This window comes from Cricetulus griseus, chromosome 2, assembly GCF_003668045.3.
Source record: "Cricetulus griseus strain 17A/GY chromosome 2, alternate assembly CriGri-PICRH-1.0, whole genome shotgun sequence".
NCBI lineage: Eukaryota > Metazoa > Chordata > Mammalia > Rodentia > Cricetidae > Cricetulus > Cricetulus griseus.
The window spans coordinates 96,046,927-96,067,013 of record NC_048595.1 but is presented as its reverse complement, the minus strand read 5'-3'; the positions used below and the strand labels follow the sequence as shown (position 1 = coordinate 96,067,013).

The 20,087-nt window shown below is 41.2% G+C and overlaps 1 protein-coding gene across 2 annotated transcripts in view; it reads left to right on the top strand.

Moving 5' to 3' along the window:
• The first annotated feature begins 658 nt into the window (after positions 1-658).
• The window catches only part of Tgfbr1 (transforming growth factor beta receptor 1), a 58,965-nt gene continuing 39,536 nt past the window's right edge, over positions 659-20,087 (top strand). For both annotated transcript variants that reach the window (XM_027403129.2, XM_027403130.2), the window contains exon 1: positions 659-901. In XM_027403129.2, the coding sequence (XP_027258930.1) occupies positions 670-901 (232 nt within the window). In that variant the 5' untranslated portion in view covers positions 659-669. The remainder of the gene's footprint in view (positions 902-20,087) is intronic.

Genomic DNA, 20,087 nt, shown 5'->3' with positions numbered 1-20,087 from the left:
GTGGGAGGGAAGGAGGGCGGCTGGGATCCCCGGTCTGGGTCTGTTATGCTGCTGAGAGGCAGAAGGCCAATCGGGGGTGTGTCTGAGCTCCACCTTGGGTATCCGAATCTGGGATCCGACTTTGGGACTGGAATTTGAGGAGGGGGCGACAAGGTCTGGGGCGGACGTAGAGAGCAGGAAGAAATCAGGTTATCTTTCGGGGAGGCTGGAAGTTGAGGTGTGAGTCTAGGGAAGGGAAGTTGAACTGCGGACGGTACTGAAGGACTGAGTGTCGAGAGTTGGGCTTTGCTGTGTAGGGTGGTGCAGGGGAAGTCAGGGTGGGGTTGGGGTAGAAGAAAAGAGCGAGCAACGGTCACAGTCTTTCCCTGAGCAACTCGCACAGGCACACTCTGCGCTTAGCCGGGACTTGCGGGCTCCGTCTCGCGCGCTGGCTGGACCCTGCCCCCACCCGCCGGTAGACCGCGAGTCGCCCCGCTGTGGCTGGAGTAGGGGCTCCCAGCTGTGCGGGGGCGTGGTCAGAGGCCCAGCAGTGCGGAGGCGTGGTCAGAGGCAGAAGCCGGCGGCCGCTTATTGGCCACCCAGAGGCCCCGCGGGCGGGGCTGTCGACTGGGTCCCTCTAGGGCGCTCTCGGGCGGCGGGGAGGCGGGGTCGGCGGGAGCCGGCCAGCCAATGGGCGCGCGTCCCTCGAGCAGTTACAAAGGGCCGGAGCGAGGCCGCGGCGGCGGCGGGGAGGTGGGGCGAGGCGAGGCGAGGCTTGCTGAGGAGAAGCTGCGGCCGGGGCCGGGCCGGGCCACAAACGGTGGCGGCGGGACCATGGAGGCGGCGGCTGCTGCTCCGCGTCGCCGGCTGCTTCTCATCTTGTTGGTGGCGGCGGCGGCGACGCTGCTACCGGGGACGAAGGGTGAGCGGCAGGCGGGCGGGCGGGCGGCTGCGGGGCGCGCGGGCCGGGCCCGGCCTCTGGCTGGCTTCTGCTCTTTCTCAAACATGGCGCGGGGCCGGGGGCGCAGGTGGCGGCGCCGGCCGGCCCGGGCTTTCCTGACCCGGCAGGGCCACGCGAGCCGAGGCGGGGAGGAGAGGCGGGCGGGGGCGGTGTCAGGCGCGGGTGGCCGAGCGCCGGGAGGCCGGCCCTCTTAGGCTCCCCGGGGGCAGCGACGGGCTAGCCTGCGGAGGTCGGGGGCTGCCCTTAGGGGCGCAAGGCTGGCCGGGACGGTGGCCCCGGTGGCCCTTCCCAAGTGCGCCGGGGCCTGGGGCTGCTGGGGCGTGGGCGGGCACCGGAGTGGAGGCGCTCGGGGGCTCGGAGCGTGGAGGGCTCCCCCGGGGGTCGTAAGGGGCGCCGGGGGCTGAGACCCCGGTTGGGCGGTTCTGTCGTGAGTGTCGGCACCCGCCAAGGGAGACTCTTCTTCCACCGGGGGCTTTGTGTGAGAAGCAGGCGCGAAGATGCGCGGAATGTTCTCCTTTCCTGCGTCTAGGAATAGTTCAGAGTCCAGTAATCAGAAGGCTCCGGGTTGTCTTGGTTGTAGAAACTTGAACGTTTGTTCACTCCAGGTTTGGGAACGTTTTAATGGGATTGATCCTGTAGAAATGGCCGAATGCTTCATTTTCTCGAAGGAATCGTTGTTTTGGATATATCGTTTCCTTAAGTGAAGGTAGTTTTAGATCAGACATCTGTAGCTGGGTTTGGGGGGGGGGAAGGTGTTGTGTCACCCCGTGGAGGGAAGAGTGAAAAACTTTACTCTTTGTTAGTAACCAAATTAAAACAGGAGAAAACAAAATACCGAGGCTCAGCATTAGCAACGAAAATGCAGTGAAAATGCATTTCTGTTGCTGAAATTGGATAACAAAATTTTTTAAAAAGCAAAAGCCGAAAAAAGTCCCTCAGGACTGTGGGTGCCGGCTATTATTAAACTTGATAGTCATTACTTATTAGGAGTCGATTTTAATGCATATACAAAAGGTACACCATAGTACAGTATCTGAGACCTGTAACTTAACTATCAGGGCTATCTGTATATTGACATGAAAACTAAGGTGCAAGAGATTTAACGTCTTACTAAGTGTAGAAGTTAGGATTTGTGTTTAGGTCTTTCAGAGTTCAAAATCGGGGCACCTGCTACACCAAAGTAGCATAGCCCAGGTAAAGAACAGTTGATATTTAATTCTTACAACTTAGGTGTCTTTCTTTATTTACTTGACCCATTCACATAGTATACAGTGGGTTTTAACATTGGCTTAGGAAGGAAGATAACTGTGGGCAAAGTGGGAGAATCGTTATAATTATGCATCAAATTTAAGTGGCCATTATTCTACACAGTTATTTGACTAAAGTAATTCATTCTTTTCTACCTAGGACAAAGCAGGACACATTCATATATTTAGCAGTATTGATTTGGATGCTGAGAAGGTTGGTCCATGCCCTGGAGGAGTTTATCTCCTACTTAGGCAATTGTGTAGTACAAAACTGGCCTAGATGCTTTTATTACTCAAAGCCTACACTAACACTTAATAAACTTTTCCCATTTGCTACCCTCATTTCTCAAGAAATTGTATGTAACCTTGAATATATAGATGTAGAAAGCAGGTATATAAGTCAAACATACTGATAATAGATCATAAATAAAATTATTTTAAAAATAATTCATTGGCACATACAGTTTACTACTGTTTATTAGAGATTAAAGCAAATTCTCATTGTAATGAAGTGGGTGAGTTTATTTTTACATAGAGAATTAAATCATCCAATGCCACCTCACATAATTGCATATGTTTAGAGCCATTTCAGAAATTGTTGTGTCTTAATCACCAGATGAAATTATTTTAACAGTTTTTAAAATGAAACTTAACAACTTAAACAGTTTTTCAAATCAAACATTCTAACTCAATACAATTAAGGATACACCCCTTTGATACACATGGGGAATGAAAGTCTTTTGTAGTTAATCAAGTTTCTGAAAAAGTAGAAAATTTTGTATGTACAATAAAAACATTAAAATTCGTAAAATAGGGGCTGGAGAGATGGCTCAGTGGTTAAGAGCACCTTCTGACTGCTCTTCCAGAGAACTTGGGTTCAATTCCCAACACCCACTTGGCAGCTAACAACTGTCTGTAACTCCTGTTCCAGAGTACCTGACACACTCATGCAGATATACATGCAGTCACAACACCAATGCACATAAGTACAAATATTTTTTAAAGCCTCATAAAATAATAGTCCAGACTCTGTTGGCATTGCATAGCATGACAACATGTGTGTTCAGAACTAAGGCTGCAGTGAAGTTGCATCATGCAACACAAACATGCACCTCCAGAAACATCTCAGAGTCATTGCTCATTTGATTTTGACTTACTTTTGGGTGTTGTGTATTCAGAAGCCCTTTATTGTTGCCAGAGTTGTTGTGACCCCCCCCCCACCTCTATATGCAGTTATGACTCCGTTTAAGAAGCAAGAAGCTATGGCCAACCTGGCATAGTGGTCCACACCTTTAATCTCAGCACTTGAGAGGCAGAGGCAAAGAGATCTCTGTGACTTTGAGGACAGCCTGGTCTACATAGTAAGTTCTAGGACAGCCAGAGTTACAAATTATACAGACCTTATCTCGAACCCCCACTCGCCCTAAAAGGAGGAAGCTGTGGCCTAGATAAGTTAGGTTGATGTTTCAGTGTATCCTTTTATATATTCAGAAGAAGCTCACATGCCTTTATAATTTAGCTTCTCTTAAAACTGGAAGTGCTCTTTACTGTCTGAGTATGATTTATATTTCACTGCCAGCTTCTGTTTTCTCCAATACATATTTTTGTAGGGAAATTGGTTCCTTGTCCCTGGTACACAGTATTACTGTTTATAGCTGCATCACATGTTAAAATGCTGTTTGTTGCCTGCCATTTCATGACTTCCTTGGAAAACATTCCTAACAGCTGAGTCCTGCCGGTTACCCCCTAAATCTACTTTTTCTGTAGTGTTTCTGTCATGGAACATTTTTATGAACTGATGCCAGACTAGTCCTGGGCTGTCTGTTGAAGTATGAAGATTTCCTGTGTAGTACCCAGAGCAGCACTTTAGGCTTATGACTAGGGCCATCCAACTAGAGAGATAAGCAACTTCAAACTCTAGTGATAGCTGCTTTTCCACCAGTTCCTGACTCTTAAGCCTTTCCCCTGCATGCTTATTTTGTCCCTTTTATGAGAATTTGAGGACAGAAATTCTTAGACTGTCATTCTATGTAGGCTTCGTTTAGCTCTCTTTGAACTCCATCTCTTAGAACTGTATAGCATTAAAGTTTGTGTTATTCATTGCTACCATCCTGCATTGTTAACTATATGAGTATGTATTGGGTATCCAGGGTATGAATTCTGCCTTTTCATTATGTCCTTAGAACCTAAAACTGTGTCTTTTATTGTGTTCTGCATAAATGTGTTGATTAAATAAATTCTGTTTGACTGGACAATCCTATTTATGTAAGTGCAGATTATGCTATATTAATTTAGAATTATATATATAATTGGAGAACATTGCATGCTATTTATTTTGTGATACTTGCTTGTATAATTCATGAAATTGTAGAAATCAGATGAGAAAAGTATGTGTATTTAAATTTGAAGTTTTTGGTTTTTTAGCAGTGAGAAGGACCTGTGTATAACCAGTACCCACTAGGCTGCTTGTGTTTTGATTGGTTAAATAAATTTTCTGATTGGCTAGTGCCCTTGTAGTGTCCATTGTTAAATGCTTTCAGTATCACTTTTGGTGAAGAAACATATTAGAATTTGACAGGGAAGTAGTAGTATAGGCTGAAGTGACTGGAGGGGGCTTTCTGGACATTTTCTGACTAAAAATGTTTTTGGAGGGGCTCTAGAATTCAGATAGGCACAGAGGAGGATTTGATGATTTTTAAAGTTCTTTGTGTTCCCAATTACTGCAAGATAAGAATCAAGCCAAATGATTGTTTGTTTGTTTTTTGAGACAGGGTTTCTCTGTGGAACAACCCTAGAAGGATCTGCAACTAGCTCTGTACCCCCAGGTTAGCCTCAGAGTCACAGAGATCTGCCTCCCAAGTGCTGGAATTAAAAGCGTGAGCCACCACTGCATGGCCAAATGATTCTTTAGAGTTATGTTCTTTAGGCTATACTATGTGTTTGGATGTATTAACTTGTATTATCTTTCCCCCAATTCTAAAAACTCTGTAATACATGGCTAGAAATGAGACAGAATGGTAATGTAAGTGGGTGGGGTAAAGGAAAACAACCTAATGGGATGCTCATCTGCTGTGGGTATTGCAGTGGTGAAGATCATAGGTATATCATCACTTCAGTTTACCATGGAGAATCCTGAGACTAATTGAATTTCTCAGGGCTCCACACTGCCCAGCTGAGAAAGGAAGGAACTTTGATTTCCTAATTCCAAATCTTGTGTCTTGTCCTGTGCTTTAAAAGTAAAGAACTTTAACATGAGGGGGGAACTGGATTAGTAGTGATTTCCTTGAGTGAAGTTGGTCTTGAATTAACAGAATTTAAGAAAAGTGAGTTTTTCGGGAGGAAGAGAGGATGCTTATAGGTAAAAAGTCTTCCAGGGAAAAGTCACTATGTTTTTTTATTGCTCATTAAGTGACTTGGTATAGTACTTACTGGTTGAGAGAAGTGGGTTTTGGATTCGTCTTGATTAAGTAAGGTGTAGTTAGGATTAGGTGTAACTATGTTGGGGAAGAGGGCTGCAAACTGCAGCAAACTGTGAGCCCTTTGCTGCACTTTCTTGTTGTTGCTTACATAATAAAATATTTTCTGAACAGATGGACTGTGGTTTAATATTATGTGATTGGGACACATTCTTACTTCCTGCTTCTGGAATAAAGGGCAGATGCTGGCATATTTCTCAGGGATGTTTTTGCTTATCTTCATAAAACTTGCTCTAGGAAATTTTGGAGTATTCTCAAATTTATAGTCAGTTTGACCCAGCCTGAATACAGTATTTAGGGTGACATTGAAACACGCCCTCCCCCCCTTTTTTTTTTTTTTTTTTTTTTTTTTTTTTTTTTTTTTTTTTTTTGAGAAAAGGCCTTATGTAGCCATGATAGCCTCAAACTTGCTAAGGCACATAAGACTGACCTTGAACTTCTGATAATTCTGCTCCATTGCCCTGAGTGGATAACAAGCCTGTATGAATCAGATTTATTTATTTACTGGGGGGGGGGGCAGTATTGAGGATTGAACCCAGAGTTTTTTTGTTTGTTTTTAACATGCTAAGCAAGTGCTTGACCAATTGAGCTACATCCCTAGACGGAATACCTTCCTGAACTGAGTTGTCTTAAGAACACATCCAAGCACTTTCCACAAAAATTAAAATTTGTTTTGCTGAAGATCCATTTTTAACTGTGTAGTTGACCTTCAGTTCAGGCACTGTAGGTCTGTCTAGTGACTACTTCATTGTGAACTTGTAATTGAATTGGTTGACCTACCAGGTTTTTGTTTTTGTTTTGTTTTTCCTTACATCCATTTTTTTTTTTAAAAAAAAAAAAAACACCAGTGGAAAAAAGCTGATTATATGGGCCCAGTTTTACTGATCTGATAAGGTTTTTTATAAAGCTTCTCCTCCATTTGGTAACTTGAAAGCAAGACTTGGATAAATAATTACTAGCTTAAATAACAACCTCTAGCTATACAGAAAGGCGGCATCAACATTCATTAGAAGAATATAATACAGATATTTACTTATCTTGTCTCATTTAACCTAGTAGCCAACCCTGGGTGCTAGTTGGTAGCACACAAAGGAGCAACTTTTTGTTTAAAAAAAGACTGTGGTGCTCCAAATTAAACCTGGGACCTTGAGCATGCTGGACAAGCCTTTGTCCTAAGCTAAATCCCTGGAGCCACAAAGGAGCTCCATTTGTTCCAGGTCTAGGCAACCAGTGCTCAGAAGATAACTAGGGATTTTGATGATACAGATCCTCTTTAGCATTCTTTAACCAAAGATACTAAGGTTTTGTGTTTGACCTTTCAATAATAGAGGCTTTTATAGTAGTAAGACTGTATTTCAGTTAGAACAGCTATAGACTAACAATAGTCCAACTACCAAGACACAAATGATGTTGAGTTGCCATTAACCCCTTCTATCTGGGAAGATAGAGCTGACAGGAGTTTCCTTAGTTTGGGACTTAGTTTGTATCTATGAAGATGTATAAGTGAGAAGCTTCTGTTTTCCATTTGACAAAGTCATATTGTTAGTTACTTCAACAGGAAGTCCTCCTTTACATGAGTATATGAATCAGACTTTTTATTTTCTACTTTAAAAAGATAACTATTTATTTGTATCAGTGTGTGCATATTAGTGTGCCCATGTATACAAGTGCCTGTATCTGTATTTATCATTCTCTGCCTATTCCTTTGAGGCAGAATCTCTCCTTGAAGCCGGGACTCATATTTTCTCAACTAGGCTGGAAGACAGTAATTCTCCCATCTCTCTGTCCCTCAGAGCTGGGGTTACAAGTATTTGTAGGAAGCTCAGCTTGCTACATTTGTGCTAGGATCTGAACTCTGGTCATCACAACTTTGTAATGGGCTATTGTAGCTACTGAGTCATCTTTTCAGCACCCCCTACCCTTTTTTAAAAATAGTTTTGAAACTTGGTCTTGATATAGAGTCCATGCTGGCCACTGTGTAGTCCCAGGCTTTCCTGGGACTTGAGGCCATCTTCCTGCCTTAGATACTTATGTGCTAGGATTACAGGCATGTACCACCATGCCTTGCTGTTTAAGCTTGTCTTAATTGCAGTTTGGTTCTGCAATTGCAATTGACTCGGTGTGTAATCTTTCCTTAAAGTTCTATTTTTAGATAATTTGAGTGTGTGTATGTGTGTGTGCAAGTGTATGCCTCTGCAGTCACAAGTGAATGTCAGGTGTCTTCCTGTATTGCTTTCAACCTTTTTGAGACGGGACCTTTGACAGAACCTGGAGTTTGCTTTTTCTGCTAGACTGGCTGGTTAGGGAAAATTTAGGCAGGGCTCCACCAAGTGCTGGGATTGTAGAGTTTACAGCTGTGCTCAACTTTCTATGTAGGTGTTAGGGGACTTAATTCATCTTGTACTGCTTGGACAGCAAGCACTTTACGAATTGGGCACCCCACCATACTCTTAATCATTGTGTTTAGAAGTTTATCAGTGCTAATAAAAGTGCTTTACACTGGCAGAGTTCCAGTTTGAAAACAATTTTTTTCTTAGCAAATATTTAGTAATGATTAATAAGATGGGAAATATAGGAAACCTAGATGACAGGCTTTCATTTAAAAATTAAAATGACGAGAAACAGTGACACAGACTCAGATATAGCGCCTACAAAAAGTACTTTGTAGAGGTAGGTGGTGGAGCTGTACCTCTGCCTTGCAGAGTGGTAGGGTGTAGCTGATGGAAAGAGAAGCAATCCTGATTCCCCAATCAGAATGGCACTTGTGGGAAAGGACCATGATAAAGTTTTAAGAATTTTAAGTTAAGGAGTAAAAGTCTGTTATATTGGGGATGGATGGGTAAGGGAATTGTGAAAATTGGGCTAGTAGTTGTACTGTGGGAAAAATGTTGTACTGTGGGGGAAAAAAAAACAACAAAACTGTACTACAGAGTAAGTGGGCAGGGCAGCTGCCTGGAGAGACTTTGGAATTGGTTTGATGGTTTTGGAAATGAAGTGGAAGAGGGTCTCTGTGGCATTTCAGCCTAATCAGAATTATTGTGTTTCCTGTTACCTGAATAACTTTGTCCTTCACCTCTTGGAAGCCGTTCAGTGTCCCTTTTTCTCATTGAAGCTTGTTTTGACCTGTTTTACAAATTGTTATACTCTTGTGCTTTTTTTTTTCTGTAACACTTCCTTCCCACGTTTTATTTACTTATGTAAATTGTATTTTCTATGTTTCTTTCTCTTTCCTACTAGAGGGAAAACTTCAAGAAAGCAGGTATGCTTTTGTTGGCTGGTGTATCTCAAATGCATATAAAGTGCATGGCAGTAGGTCTTAGCAATAAAAAAGCAGTGTCAAAACCAAGAAGGACTCCAGGTGTCTTTTGTAAGGAATCTGGAAAGAGAAAGATTAAAGCGAAATGAGTTCTGACTTAAGAAGGTTGAGTTAGAAGTAAGTTGTATAGGTAATGAAATGCCTTGCCACTATCTTCCTTTTAAATCCTGCACTCTTTTCTTTGGCTTCTGGTAGCCTGAAAAGCCATCTTAAGAGGAGCGTTCTAATCCTGAAGTCCTAGATTGGATCTGGATCCTGCTCAGTTCATTGGAGTGTTCCACACTTCTATTAAAGGGCCTTACTTTGTATATTTTCCTACTTGCCTAACAAAAGATAGGTGCTCAGAATTTGATCTTCTGTCTATACTGAACTAAATAAAAATATCCAGTCCATTTAGGAATTTGCCTGGTTCCTCACTGAATAGAAGACAGGAGTTTAGGTTTGGAGTTTGGAGTTTAGGTTTACACCATTGGTCTCAGGTCATGGTTGCTGATATTACAGGAATCTTTTTTGGAGTTCTCGGGTCCCTGTTCTATTATCCTGTTAAATGGTCCCATCCCCATCCCCTGTGTGTCATGTCCCATGTGCCTGCATCCCCCTCCCCCACTGTTCTACTCCATGACAAACACTGGTGTTGTGTATCTCTAGACTGTTTCATTTTCTATTTGAATCACTCTTACTGAAGTTTGTTTGCCTTCCAATTTTGAAGACAGGTTCCCAGAAAGTTAGTAGTGTCTTTGTTTCTAAGAATAGATAAATAAAACCTGGTGTCCTTGTCTGTAATTATCTTCTAATGGGTGTGTTTCATTGGGGAACACTTTGCAAAGGTTAAGTGTTCACTTGCATGGCCATTGTGAAGATAGTACACAGTAGTGTTTGTAAAGTGCTTTGTATGAGCCTGACATAGCAGATATTCAACAAATGAGAATTATTACATATTTAAGTAATTGAAGGACTACCTTTGAAAGAATTGTTTGACAACCTGAAGCAAAATTCAGCTCAAGAAAGAACTTTCTCAATAGTAGCTATCATAAAATACCTGTTATTGCAAATATGCAGACAGAGGTTGCAAAGCTGCAGAAGAAATTTCTTACGTTATGTGGAAGATTGGAGTGGATTATGTCTAAGGTGTTCCTTCTGGAGAATTGTGTATATTTTGATGTAACCCAAACTTCCTTGCTTACTGCTTTTAGCTAATATACAAGCTAAGCTTCACTAGGATTCATGGTTTGAAGATGAGCATTATTTTAATGAGGCTGGAGAGGTGGCTCAGCATCTAAGAGTGCTTGCTACATTTCCAGAGGGCCAGAATTTGGTTCCCAGCACCCACATCAGGTGGCTTACAACCTACCTGCAACTCTAGAGGATCTCACTCCCTCTTCTGGGCTCTGCAGGCACCTGTACTCACATCTGTGCATGCGCACGCCCGCAGACATAGAAGATAAAATCTGTTTTGAGCACTATCTTCTTGTAACTTCCTTATTGTACTGAGATATTTTACTTCTTGATTGTCTTGTACCCTGGCTATTGTCAAAAAAGGGATTTAGCTTGAAATAAAATGAGACCAGAAATAATGACTGGCAAGCATAAGGACTAGTTAGTGGCTAAAAGGAGTAAACCAACATAAAACACTGAGCTGAGGAAGGCATTTTAGCGCAACACATAGTTAGCTCTTAATTTTCTGGCGATAAGGGCAAATAAGGAAGCTGAAGATCTCATTGCCTATTACTAAGAATTCATGAATAACCCTCCACCCCCCAAGCAGCCAGATTACAGTGCTCAAAGAATCTCCAAGATATAGTTATTGCTAGACCTGTTATTTCTGGTTTCTTGTTCTAAGACTCACTCTTCAACACTTTCCTAAGGTTCAGTTACTACCTACTGCCACCATCTTTCCTTATTTAAGACTCTGATCCAAGTGTGGATATATGAGTACCTAATACCAGTGGAACAGCTGATGCAAAGCTGGGACATTTGAATTAAGCATTGCTAGAAGCTAGAGGATAATGGATAGAGAACATGAAACTGTTTGGGCTGGATTATAAAGACATTTTCCTAATGTTCTTAAGCTGGCCTGTATCCATCTGGCAGACATCATCAAAGAATGGTCACTAGAGATGAACATAACCAGACATGGTTTTCTTCAAACAGGTCCATGTAGACCAGATGTTGAGAGTGTCTTTGCTTTGATTACCTTAGGAGAGATCACATGTACCCAGAGTATGTTCCCCTATTTTACCAGTCTTATGGTAACTCTTAAGATACCCACATCATCAGCTTGAGGGGCATTCTCTATTTTGAGGCATTCTAGAATCTCCCTGTTTTTTAGCAGAGTCTGTTTTTATGTAAGTACCCTGGGAAATGAATGATTTGTGTTTGTAACTCCTCATGGCTTATAAGGATAGCTTTCTTTTTAAATTATATTTATCTATTTATTGTAGTTGACTACTTTAGGTCCTTTCCAGATTTATTTATTTAGCTGTCTATTTATTTATTTTGCAGCAGTTAACTACTTTAGATGGTTTTCAGGGTTTCCTTGATTTCACTAATAGGACAAACCTAAAGTTTACCTTATTTTTGATTACTTGCTTCAGGATAATCATTCCATCTAAGTTTCTTAGGTGTGACCCTCACTGGTTACATAATAGTTTATTTATAGTTCTAGGACACTTTGTTCAGGGCTCCTGTTACATTTCTACAATATAAGATCCTTAAATATGCATTTAAATTCAAATAGATCCTGTGACAAAAGCAAAACTGAAAAGCCTTTGTACTAGAGGCTAGGACTAATGGACATATTGAGAACATTGGATATGGAGGATGTAGCCAGACCTACTCAGAATCTAGAGACAAAAGAGAAACAACTGTGGCTTCTCATTTGTATGTGTGTGCATACATATATATATTTTGCTTGATTTATTCATTTCTAAATTGAACTGTAATGTGCTCTAATTGAGTCTCTTTGTTTAGCATGTGGCTGTTGATTTGAGTATTCTCCAATTGAGAAACTGACATTTTAATTTTGTTATTCAATGTGCAACAGATTTAAATAAAACATCAAGATGGTCTGTTGTAGATTTCCTTGAATAGTAATTATACATAATTATTTTTACCAAAATAAACAAGTTAAAGTAGTTTTAGTTTTTTTTTTTATCTAATTTTCTATTTGGAAAAATTACAAACCAGGGGCCAATTTGCTGTGTTCTTCAATGAGGAAAGATATTCTGATTACAAGTCCCACACAGCTTTGCAAAACAGGTTCTGGTACTGACAAATGACTAAAAACAAAGCATAGAGCATGATAGATTTCTTTCTTCTTTCTGTACTGTGAATTGAACACAGGGCCTCACTCATGATAGGCAAGTCGTCTTATGATTGAGCTTCATCTATCCCCAGATGAGATATATCTAGTTCTAGCCCCCACCCCCACCAAAATTTTTGTTTTGTTTTGTTTTGTTTTGTTTTGTTTTGTTTTGGAAAGGCAGGATCTTACTCAGCTAGCTGCTCAGTCTGGCTTTGAATTTGTGGTCCTCCTGTGTAAACCTCTCCAGTAGCTGGAACCTGTAAGCCACTGGATCTGGCTTATGGATTGCTTTCTTAGGAACTGAAGCATTTATCTAATTATTCTTTATCAATAAAAACTCAGGAGTCAGATATCAGGCTAAGAACCTGAATGATCAGATAGCAGAGAAGCAACCAGTGACCTCCTCTCTCCTTCCTCAATCCAAAGGGCTGAGAATCTTTCTAAGCCCTACCCTACTACTTCTGTGTCCCTCTACATGTCCTCAGTTCTCCAAAAACTCTACGACTAGTAGCTGGCTTTGCCCTCTGATTTAAAATAACTTTATTGTTAAAATAACTTTATTGGTAGTCTCAGGAGTGACAGAATATAATCTTTTAAATATCCCACAACAATGAACTAATTTTCCCATCTCCTATTATCTTGCTTTTCTTAGTGTATTTTACTTTTGTTGTCTTATTTCAGTGAGTCTATATGTTCTCACGCTCATGATGATCACCATTGTGTCTTCCATGTTACCTTTTTGTTAAATATGAAAGGCCAGTTATTTTAGAGCTCATTTTTTGTCTGTCTGTCTGTCTGTCTGTCTGTCTGTCTGTCTGTCTATATCTATTTTTGAGGCAGGGTCTTACAATGTAGCCCCAGTCAGTCTGGAGCTCATTATGTAGACCAGTCTGGCCTTGAACTCACAGAGATCCACCTGCCTCTGCCTCTTGGGTGTTAGAATTGAGTCAAATTCAGTTTGCCCTTATCTTATGATGGGAAATGTAAAGAGGAAAGGGGTAGGAAGGGAGCAGGCATCAGGCAGAAATACAAGCTCAAAATTAAGGGTGTGTTGCAAAAAGTGTGTCCTAAGGAAATAGTCTCCCTACAAGCATCCTTCCTAAGTGGATGCTTTCCTCTAATTTAGCTTGGAACTGGGAAAACCAGTCTCACAGAACAGGTGGGTGTCATCATCTATGATCCGTTCTAAACCATAGCTAGAGGTTAGTAATTGCTGACTTGTTTATAACTGTCATAATTCTGTAAGCAGAGTCTTCTGTGCTGTGTCTCCAAGTGATACCAAGGCTCTCAGTCCTCTGACCCTAGCAGGTCTTTATGTTTTTTCCCACCACTTCAGGCTTTTTTCAATAACCACTAATTAGTAGTAGTAGTAGGAACCTACCACATTTCTACTGCCAAGTTTCTTGATATCTAGGTTTTGGGGTCTGAAAACTTACTCTCATCCCAGACTTCCCTACACACATAGTTTAGACTTAAGGGGCAAGTGTGTTCCCCAAAAGTTCAGTTATTGTGAGGTGGTTGTTTCCACTCCCAAGGGAGTCCATGAGTCAGTGGTTAAAATAGTATAGACATACTGCAGAGTTATTACTGTAGACTTCCTTTTTCTGGTTTAAGAAATCAGCTTGCATGGTTTAATTCAGTTATGTTCTTATAGGAGGGACTATAGCTGCTTGTTGTCACAATTTCTTTTCTGATGGAGATGAACATTTCAGAGAGAAGACAAGAACACACAGTTTGTATAGTGACTATGTGTTGTCATTTACTAAGTTTTCAAGCTTTCTAATAGTGCCTACCATCCAGTTTTGCCAGGCTCAATAAGTTTTTCATTTTGCAAATAAGTGGGAATCAGATAAAGCTAAAATATAGACAGAATCAATCAAGGATGGAATGAATTTACTTCAATGGAACAGGGAATAAGAGTTGAAAGTTGGGAGTGCTACCCTTTTCTCTCTTTTATTAAAAGTTTTAGAGAATTATTTAACACCATGAACTCTGTACATAAGAAGCTTTTAAAAGTCTAATTACAGAGCAAGTATTAAGTATGAATATTTAGGAAATCTGAAAGAGTAAATTATTTTCTTTTTGAAAAATTTCTTAGATTGTATTAATGCACACAGAAGACTGTAAATCTGCCCCCTGCAGGAAATATTTAAAATGCCCCCCAAATGTCAAAATAATGTAATTTTTAAAAAAGATTTTATTTATTTATTATGTATACAACATTCTGCTTCCATGTATATCTGCACACCAGAAAAGGGCACCAGATCTCATAACGGATGGTTGTGACCCACCATGTGGTTGCTGGGAATTGAGCTCAGAACCTCTGGAAAAGCAGTCAGTGCTCTTAACCTCTGAGCCATCTCTCCAACCCAATAATGTAATTTTTAAAAAGGGCAAATCTGATAATAAGAAAAGGTAGCTATAATAAAATTAATACCAGACAAAATAACAGTCAAAAGGTAAAAGGTATTTTATTTTGATAAGAGATACCAATCCTCAGGATGCATTATTAATCTTATGTAGCTAGCAAAATATGTATATATGACTAAAACTGTTAAATTATAAGAAGACATTAATAAGACAGCTGAAAATTAAGAAAAGCAGGATTCAAATTACAGAATAAAGATTTAATGAATTCCAATTTTGTACTCATTAATAGTATTCTTTCAGAATACTTCTGGATTTTCCAGGAAGTTTACCATATAGAAGTCCACAAAGAACACTAAATTAGAAACTAACAATAACCAGCCAGGCGGTGGTGGCACATGCCTTTAATCCCAGCACTCGGGAGGTAGAGGCAGATGGATTTCTGTGAGTTCGAGACCAACCTGGTCTACAAGTGCTAGTTCCAGGACAGCCTCCAAAGCCACAGAGAAACCTTGCCTTAAACCCCCCCCAAAAAAATAAATAATTAAAAGCAAAATAAATATATTTACTGGGAATTTTTTTTATTTTCCCAATAATTCTTTGGTTAAGGGAAACCTAGTTTCAGACCTAGAAGTGGTGGTTCTGCTAAAGTAATGCTTATGGGGAAATTGGAAGGCAAGAAGTTTGAAGATCAAGCTGGAGATAGAACATTTCAGGAGATACAAAGAAAATGTAAGTGCAGGAAAATAGATTTTATCAACAAATTCCTAAGTTATTATTTTAAACATTATTAAAATATATATTAAAGTTTAAAAAGGAGATCATGTGAATAGAAAAATGACAAAAAGGAGAATGATATCTTAATATGTTTTAACTTTAGTTCTTTCTAAGTTTGGTACACTGTAAATAGTGTGATTTATTTTTCTGTATCCAAATGCTGCCCCTGCTATGATCTTAAAAGTTTTCTTGAGATATACAGTTTGCTACCATGCTTCTATTTGTAATGCTAGGGACTGAACCCTGAGCTTCTTGTATGCTGGGCTCTATCCACTGAAGTATATGCTCAGCTCCTCCAAGTTTCTTTTATTATGCAGTTTGCTAATAGATTTTTTTTTTTTTTGTAATGAGTGTGTTGGTTTTTTATTTGCTTGTTTATGTTGTCTAAGCTACCAGTTTCACGTGTTCTTGTGTCCTCTCCCCCAGATGGTTTTCCTTCCATTAACTTTATTCATTTATTATGGGAATTTTTTTTTCAGAGGGCTTTTTCCTTTTCCATACTCTCTCTGCACTTTGCATGGCATTCACCAATGGTGTGTTTAGTTCTCCATATCGTGAACTAGAAGGCAAGAGTCTTTCTTACCTTCCACATCCTCTGAAGGGTGTTCTTTCTCACTGTGAGGTTACAAATGCCGTTGTTCACTAACCACGTGACACTATTAGATCATTTCGTCAGCAATGGATCCCATAGGTCTTTTGCTGTTTGCTGGTCTGGTGATATTTCCTGTACCTTAAGTCAAAGGCAGCTCTGGAAGGTGTTTACTACTTCTGTCTTCTTCCTCAGTTATATTGTACCTCAGGCTCTCTTAGTCCAGAAGGATCTACTACATCTCTACACAGCCAAGGAACAGTTTTCCCTACGACCACTCTTGCTTTCCAGAGAAAATATGGAGCCCTTCATGTTATGCTGCTTCAATGAGAATACTTAGTTTTCTCATTCTTTTCTTTTTTCCAAAATAAATATAAATTTGTTGATGCAGTACTTCAAATTTTCCTGTTTCTTCATCTGTAAAATAATGGACTAGAATCAGTCTGAACATTTCACGGCTAACAATTTGTGGTATGAACTTGCTAGTCAGGAGTGCTGCATATAAAATTACACCTAGGACCTATTGCAGCGCTGTGAATTTGGGTTGTAACTGAAACTGAATTTCCAGTAGATATCTTCTGTGCTTCCACAGTGAAGTTCTTTTGCCATCCTGGTTCAGATACTACTGAAAATTCCATGAATGGAGAGGTTTTTGTGCCTACAGTTTATATTGTGCTCTGTGTCAGTATTGTTTCCTAGAGCTGTCTAAAGATTAGCTCTGATTATTTGTGCAGCTTCTAAAAAGGGTAACAGCATGAAGTAGATGCTCTAAAGAAGTATTTGTTGATGAATGCATAACAGATTTGGATTATTAAGTGATTTGGGCACTGTGTTGCTATTTAACCCCAAAATCTACACTTAATTCTCAGATCTTCTGTAATTAGTACTACGACAGAGCATAAGTCAAATAAATTAGTGACTTTTTCAGATAGACTTTATGACTGGCTGGTGCAGTTAGGATTCAGTGTAAGTCTTTTTGTTTGTGAATTCTATGTGCCCAACAATTTTGTCCTTATAATGCCAACTAATCAAATTGAAGTCTGCTAAATAAAAGTGTACAAGTCTGTTTAGGAGAAAATAAGAGATCTAGTTGTTTCATTACTCACCGTCAGAAACAGAAGTTTCCTGTTTTGTCTTAGGCTATAGTGGGATTCTGGGTACACCAGCCTGCTTTAAGCATCCCAGACTCAGAAGTACAGAACAAAACCAAGAAGAACTTGGCAGACTCTAATAATGCCGCATGGAGCTTTACTTCCTGCTCTCTGTGCAGTTAATAACATGATCATTTCTTGTCCTTAAACATGCTGGTAAAATCAGTCTTCTGTGTCTGTGTCATAGTTGAAGACCTCATTGCATTGTCTTTCACTCAGGTTTTTCAGACATAATGGCCATTTGTGTGCTAACATTTTTGTTCTTATTTCCTTAGACAAAATTATAAGGAATAAAATGAATGAAATAAAAGGTAATTTTTCAAAGGATTTGTGTATATATGCAAATTATTTTCCAGAGTGAACAAAATTTTGAAATTGGCATGAAGTAGCTGCTCCCTAGGACAAATATGTTGATACATAATTGTGAAGGATGTGCAGAGAAAAAGGATGGGATATAGAGCAACATCTTAATGTTTTTATTACATTATATTTTTACTGGTTATTTGGGATGTTCACATTACACACCCTGATCACACTCACTTCCCAGCCCTCCTAGGTCTGTTCCCCCCATCCTTGTGACCCTCCCCCAGAAAAATAGAAAAGGAGAGGAAAAAAAAAGTCCAATTTGTGTTGCCCATATACTCACGGGAGCATAGTCAAACTTCCAGTGGCTAGCCTGTGAAAGAAAACTGACTCCTTCCCCACCTGCATCCCCCACCAGAAGCTATCAGTTGTGGAGAGCTGTACTTCAGCATCTTTATCACTATTTTTAAGAGTTCTCTTTGATGGCTTTCTGTCTAGACCATTAACTTTTTGGGGTGGGGTGTATGGGTTGTTACAGAAGACTTCTATGTTCTTCTTTCTCAACTGAGAGTCTGCAGGCATTGATAGCACTGTAAAAGTAGCTTCCTTGCCCTTTACCGTCTGTAGGAGCATAGATCATGAACTTCCACATTGTTTCTGGAGATAGTACTGACCACGGACATCCACATGGTCTCCAGCTAATTAGCACCTGCTACAGACCTCAGCATGGTCTCCAGTGGTAGTACAGACAGCACAGGCCACAGACAACCATCATAGTCCTCCATTGCAGCACAGACCATGGACATCCTCATGGCCTTTAGTGGTAACATGGCCCACAGACATCAATACGGTTGCTAGTCACAGCAGGACCATGGACCAAGTTGTGGCCCTTCATGGCAGCATGGCCTGTGGACATCAACATGGCCTCAGGTGACTGCACAAGACATCTACATCAACATGGCTTCATGTGCTAACACAGAACATGGACATCCACATGGCCTTTGGTGGTAACATAGGCTACTGACATTAACATGGTCCCTGGTCCAACCATAAAATGAACCATTCTTCATCTCAGACATCCAGGGCTGGGCAGCATGTGTGCGTGCGTGCGTGCGTGCGTGCGTGCGTGCGTGCGTGCGTGCGTGTATGTGTGTTGAGTTGAAGTGCAAGCCCCAGGCTACTGTACACCACCTTTTGGCCTTACTCAGCAAGAGCATACTCCCTCTCCACCATAGTCTTTTCTCACACCTGTCACTGCCTCTCTCCACTACTCACTCACCATCATTCCATTCCTCTCCATCACATATTTGTTCATAATAGTAGCATTGGAAACTGCAATGTGTCATACAGTATATTTTTTTGGCCAAACAGTTTTACATGCAAATATTCATTGCAATGAGTTGTTGGTTTGATTCAAGGTTTCTGGTTTCTGAAGCACCATAAATACTGAACCATTGCTGAGACTTGTCTGCTGTTGCCCAGATTCAGGGTGATGTTGCAGCTAGGTGGGTTCTATGCAAGCTCCTGGCTGCTGTACACCTCCCTGCCCTCAGTGACTGCTGCCTTGAGGCTCCCAGGTTTGACCTTTGTACTTGTAGCATGCTAGCAGCAGTCAAAGCAGGACAAGCAGCACATGCTGTAGTTGCAGTGGCTCCATGTTGGGGGCCAGCTGGCCCTATTCATTAATGACCTGTTTCTGTGGGAGCCCCAAGCTGCCACTGCTGCATATCCATGCTGGCAGTCCTATGGCTCATCAGGCACGATCTTTGTGATTGCAGCCGAGACAAAGCAAAGGTAATATAAATCTGTCATTCTCTGTTGTATACAACTGTTCTGCCATCTTTGTTTCCAGTTTCCTGAGTCCACATTTTATTTTATTTTTTAATGAGAAGACAATTTTCTCTCTCTCTCTCTCTCTCTCTCTCTCTCTCTCTCTCTCTCTCTCTCTTTTATTAATTCAAGTTAGGGAACAAGCTTGTTTCACATGCAAGTCCCTTCTCCCTCTCCCTCCCCTCACCCCATCCTCCTCCCCCACCCCCAACCTACCCCCCACCCCATCCACCCACCACTCCCCAGGCAGGGTAGGGCCCTCAACGGGGGCTCTGCAAAGTCCACCAAATCTTCCTGTGCTGGGCCTGGGCCCTTCCCCATGTGTTCAGGGCCAAAGTGTATCCCTTCACATGGGATGGGCTCTCAAAGTTCCTTCTTACACCAGGGAAAAATGCTAACCCACTTCCTGAGGCTCCCTGGAGTTCAGAGGCCTCTTTATTGGCATCCATGTTCAGGGAGATGGATCAGTCTTGTACTGGCCTCTCAGGTAGCATCTGGGGTCGATGTGCTCTCCCTTGTTCAGGCCAACTGTTTCTGTGAGTTTCTCCAACCTGGTACAGACCCCTTCCATCTTCATTCCTCCCTCTCTTCAACTAAATTCCAGATTTCAGCTCAGTGTATTTCTGAAATTTAATTTTTTTTTTGGGGGGGGGGTTCTTGAGACAGGGTTTCTCTGTGTGTAGCTTTGGAGCCTATCCTGGCACTCGCTCTGGAGACCAGGCTGGCCTCGGACTCACAGAGATCTGCCTGCCTCTGCCTCCCAAGTGCTGGGATTAAAGGTGTGCGC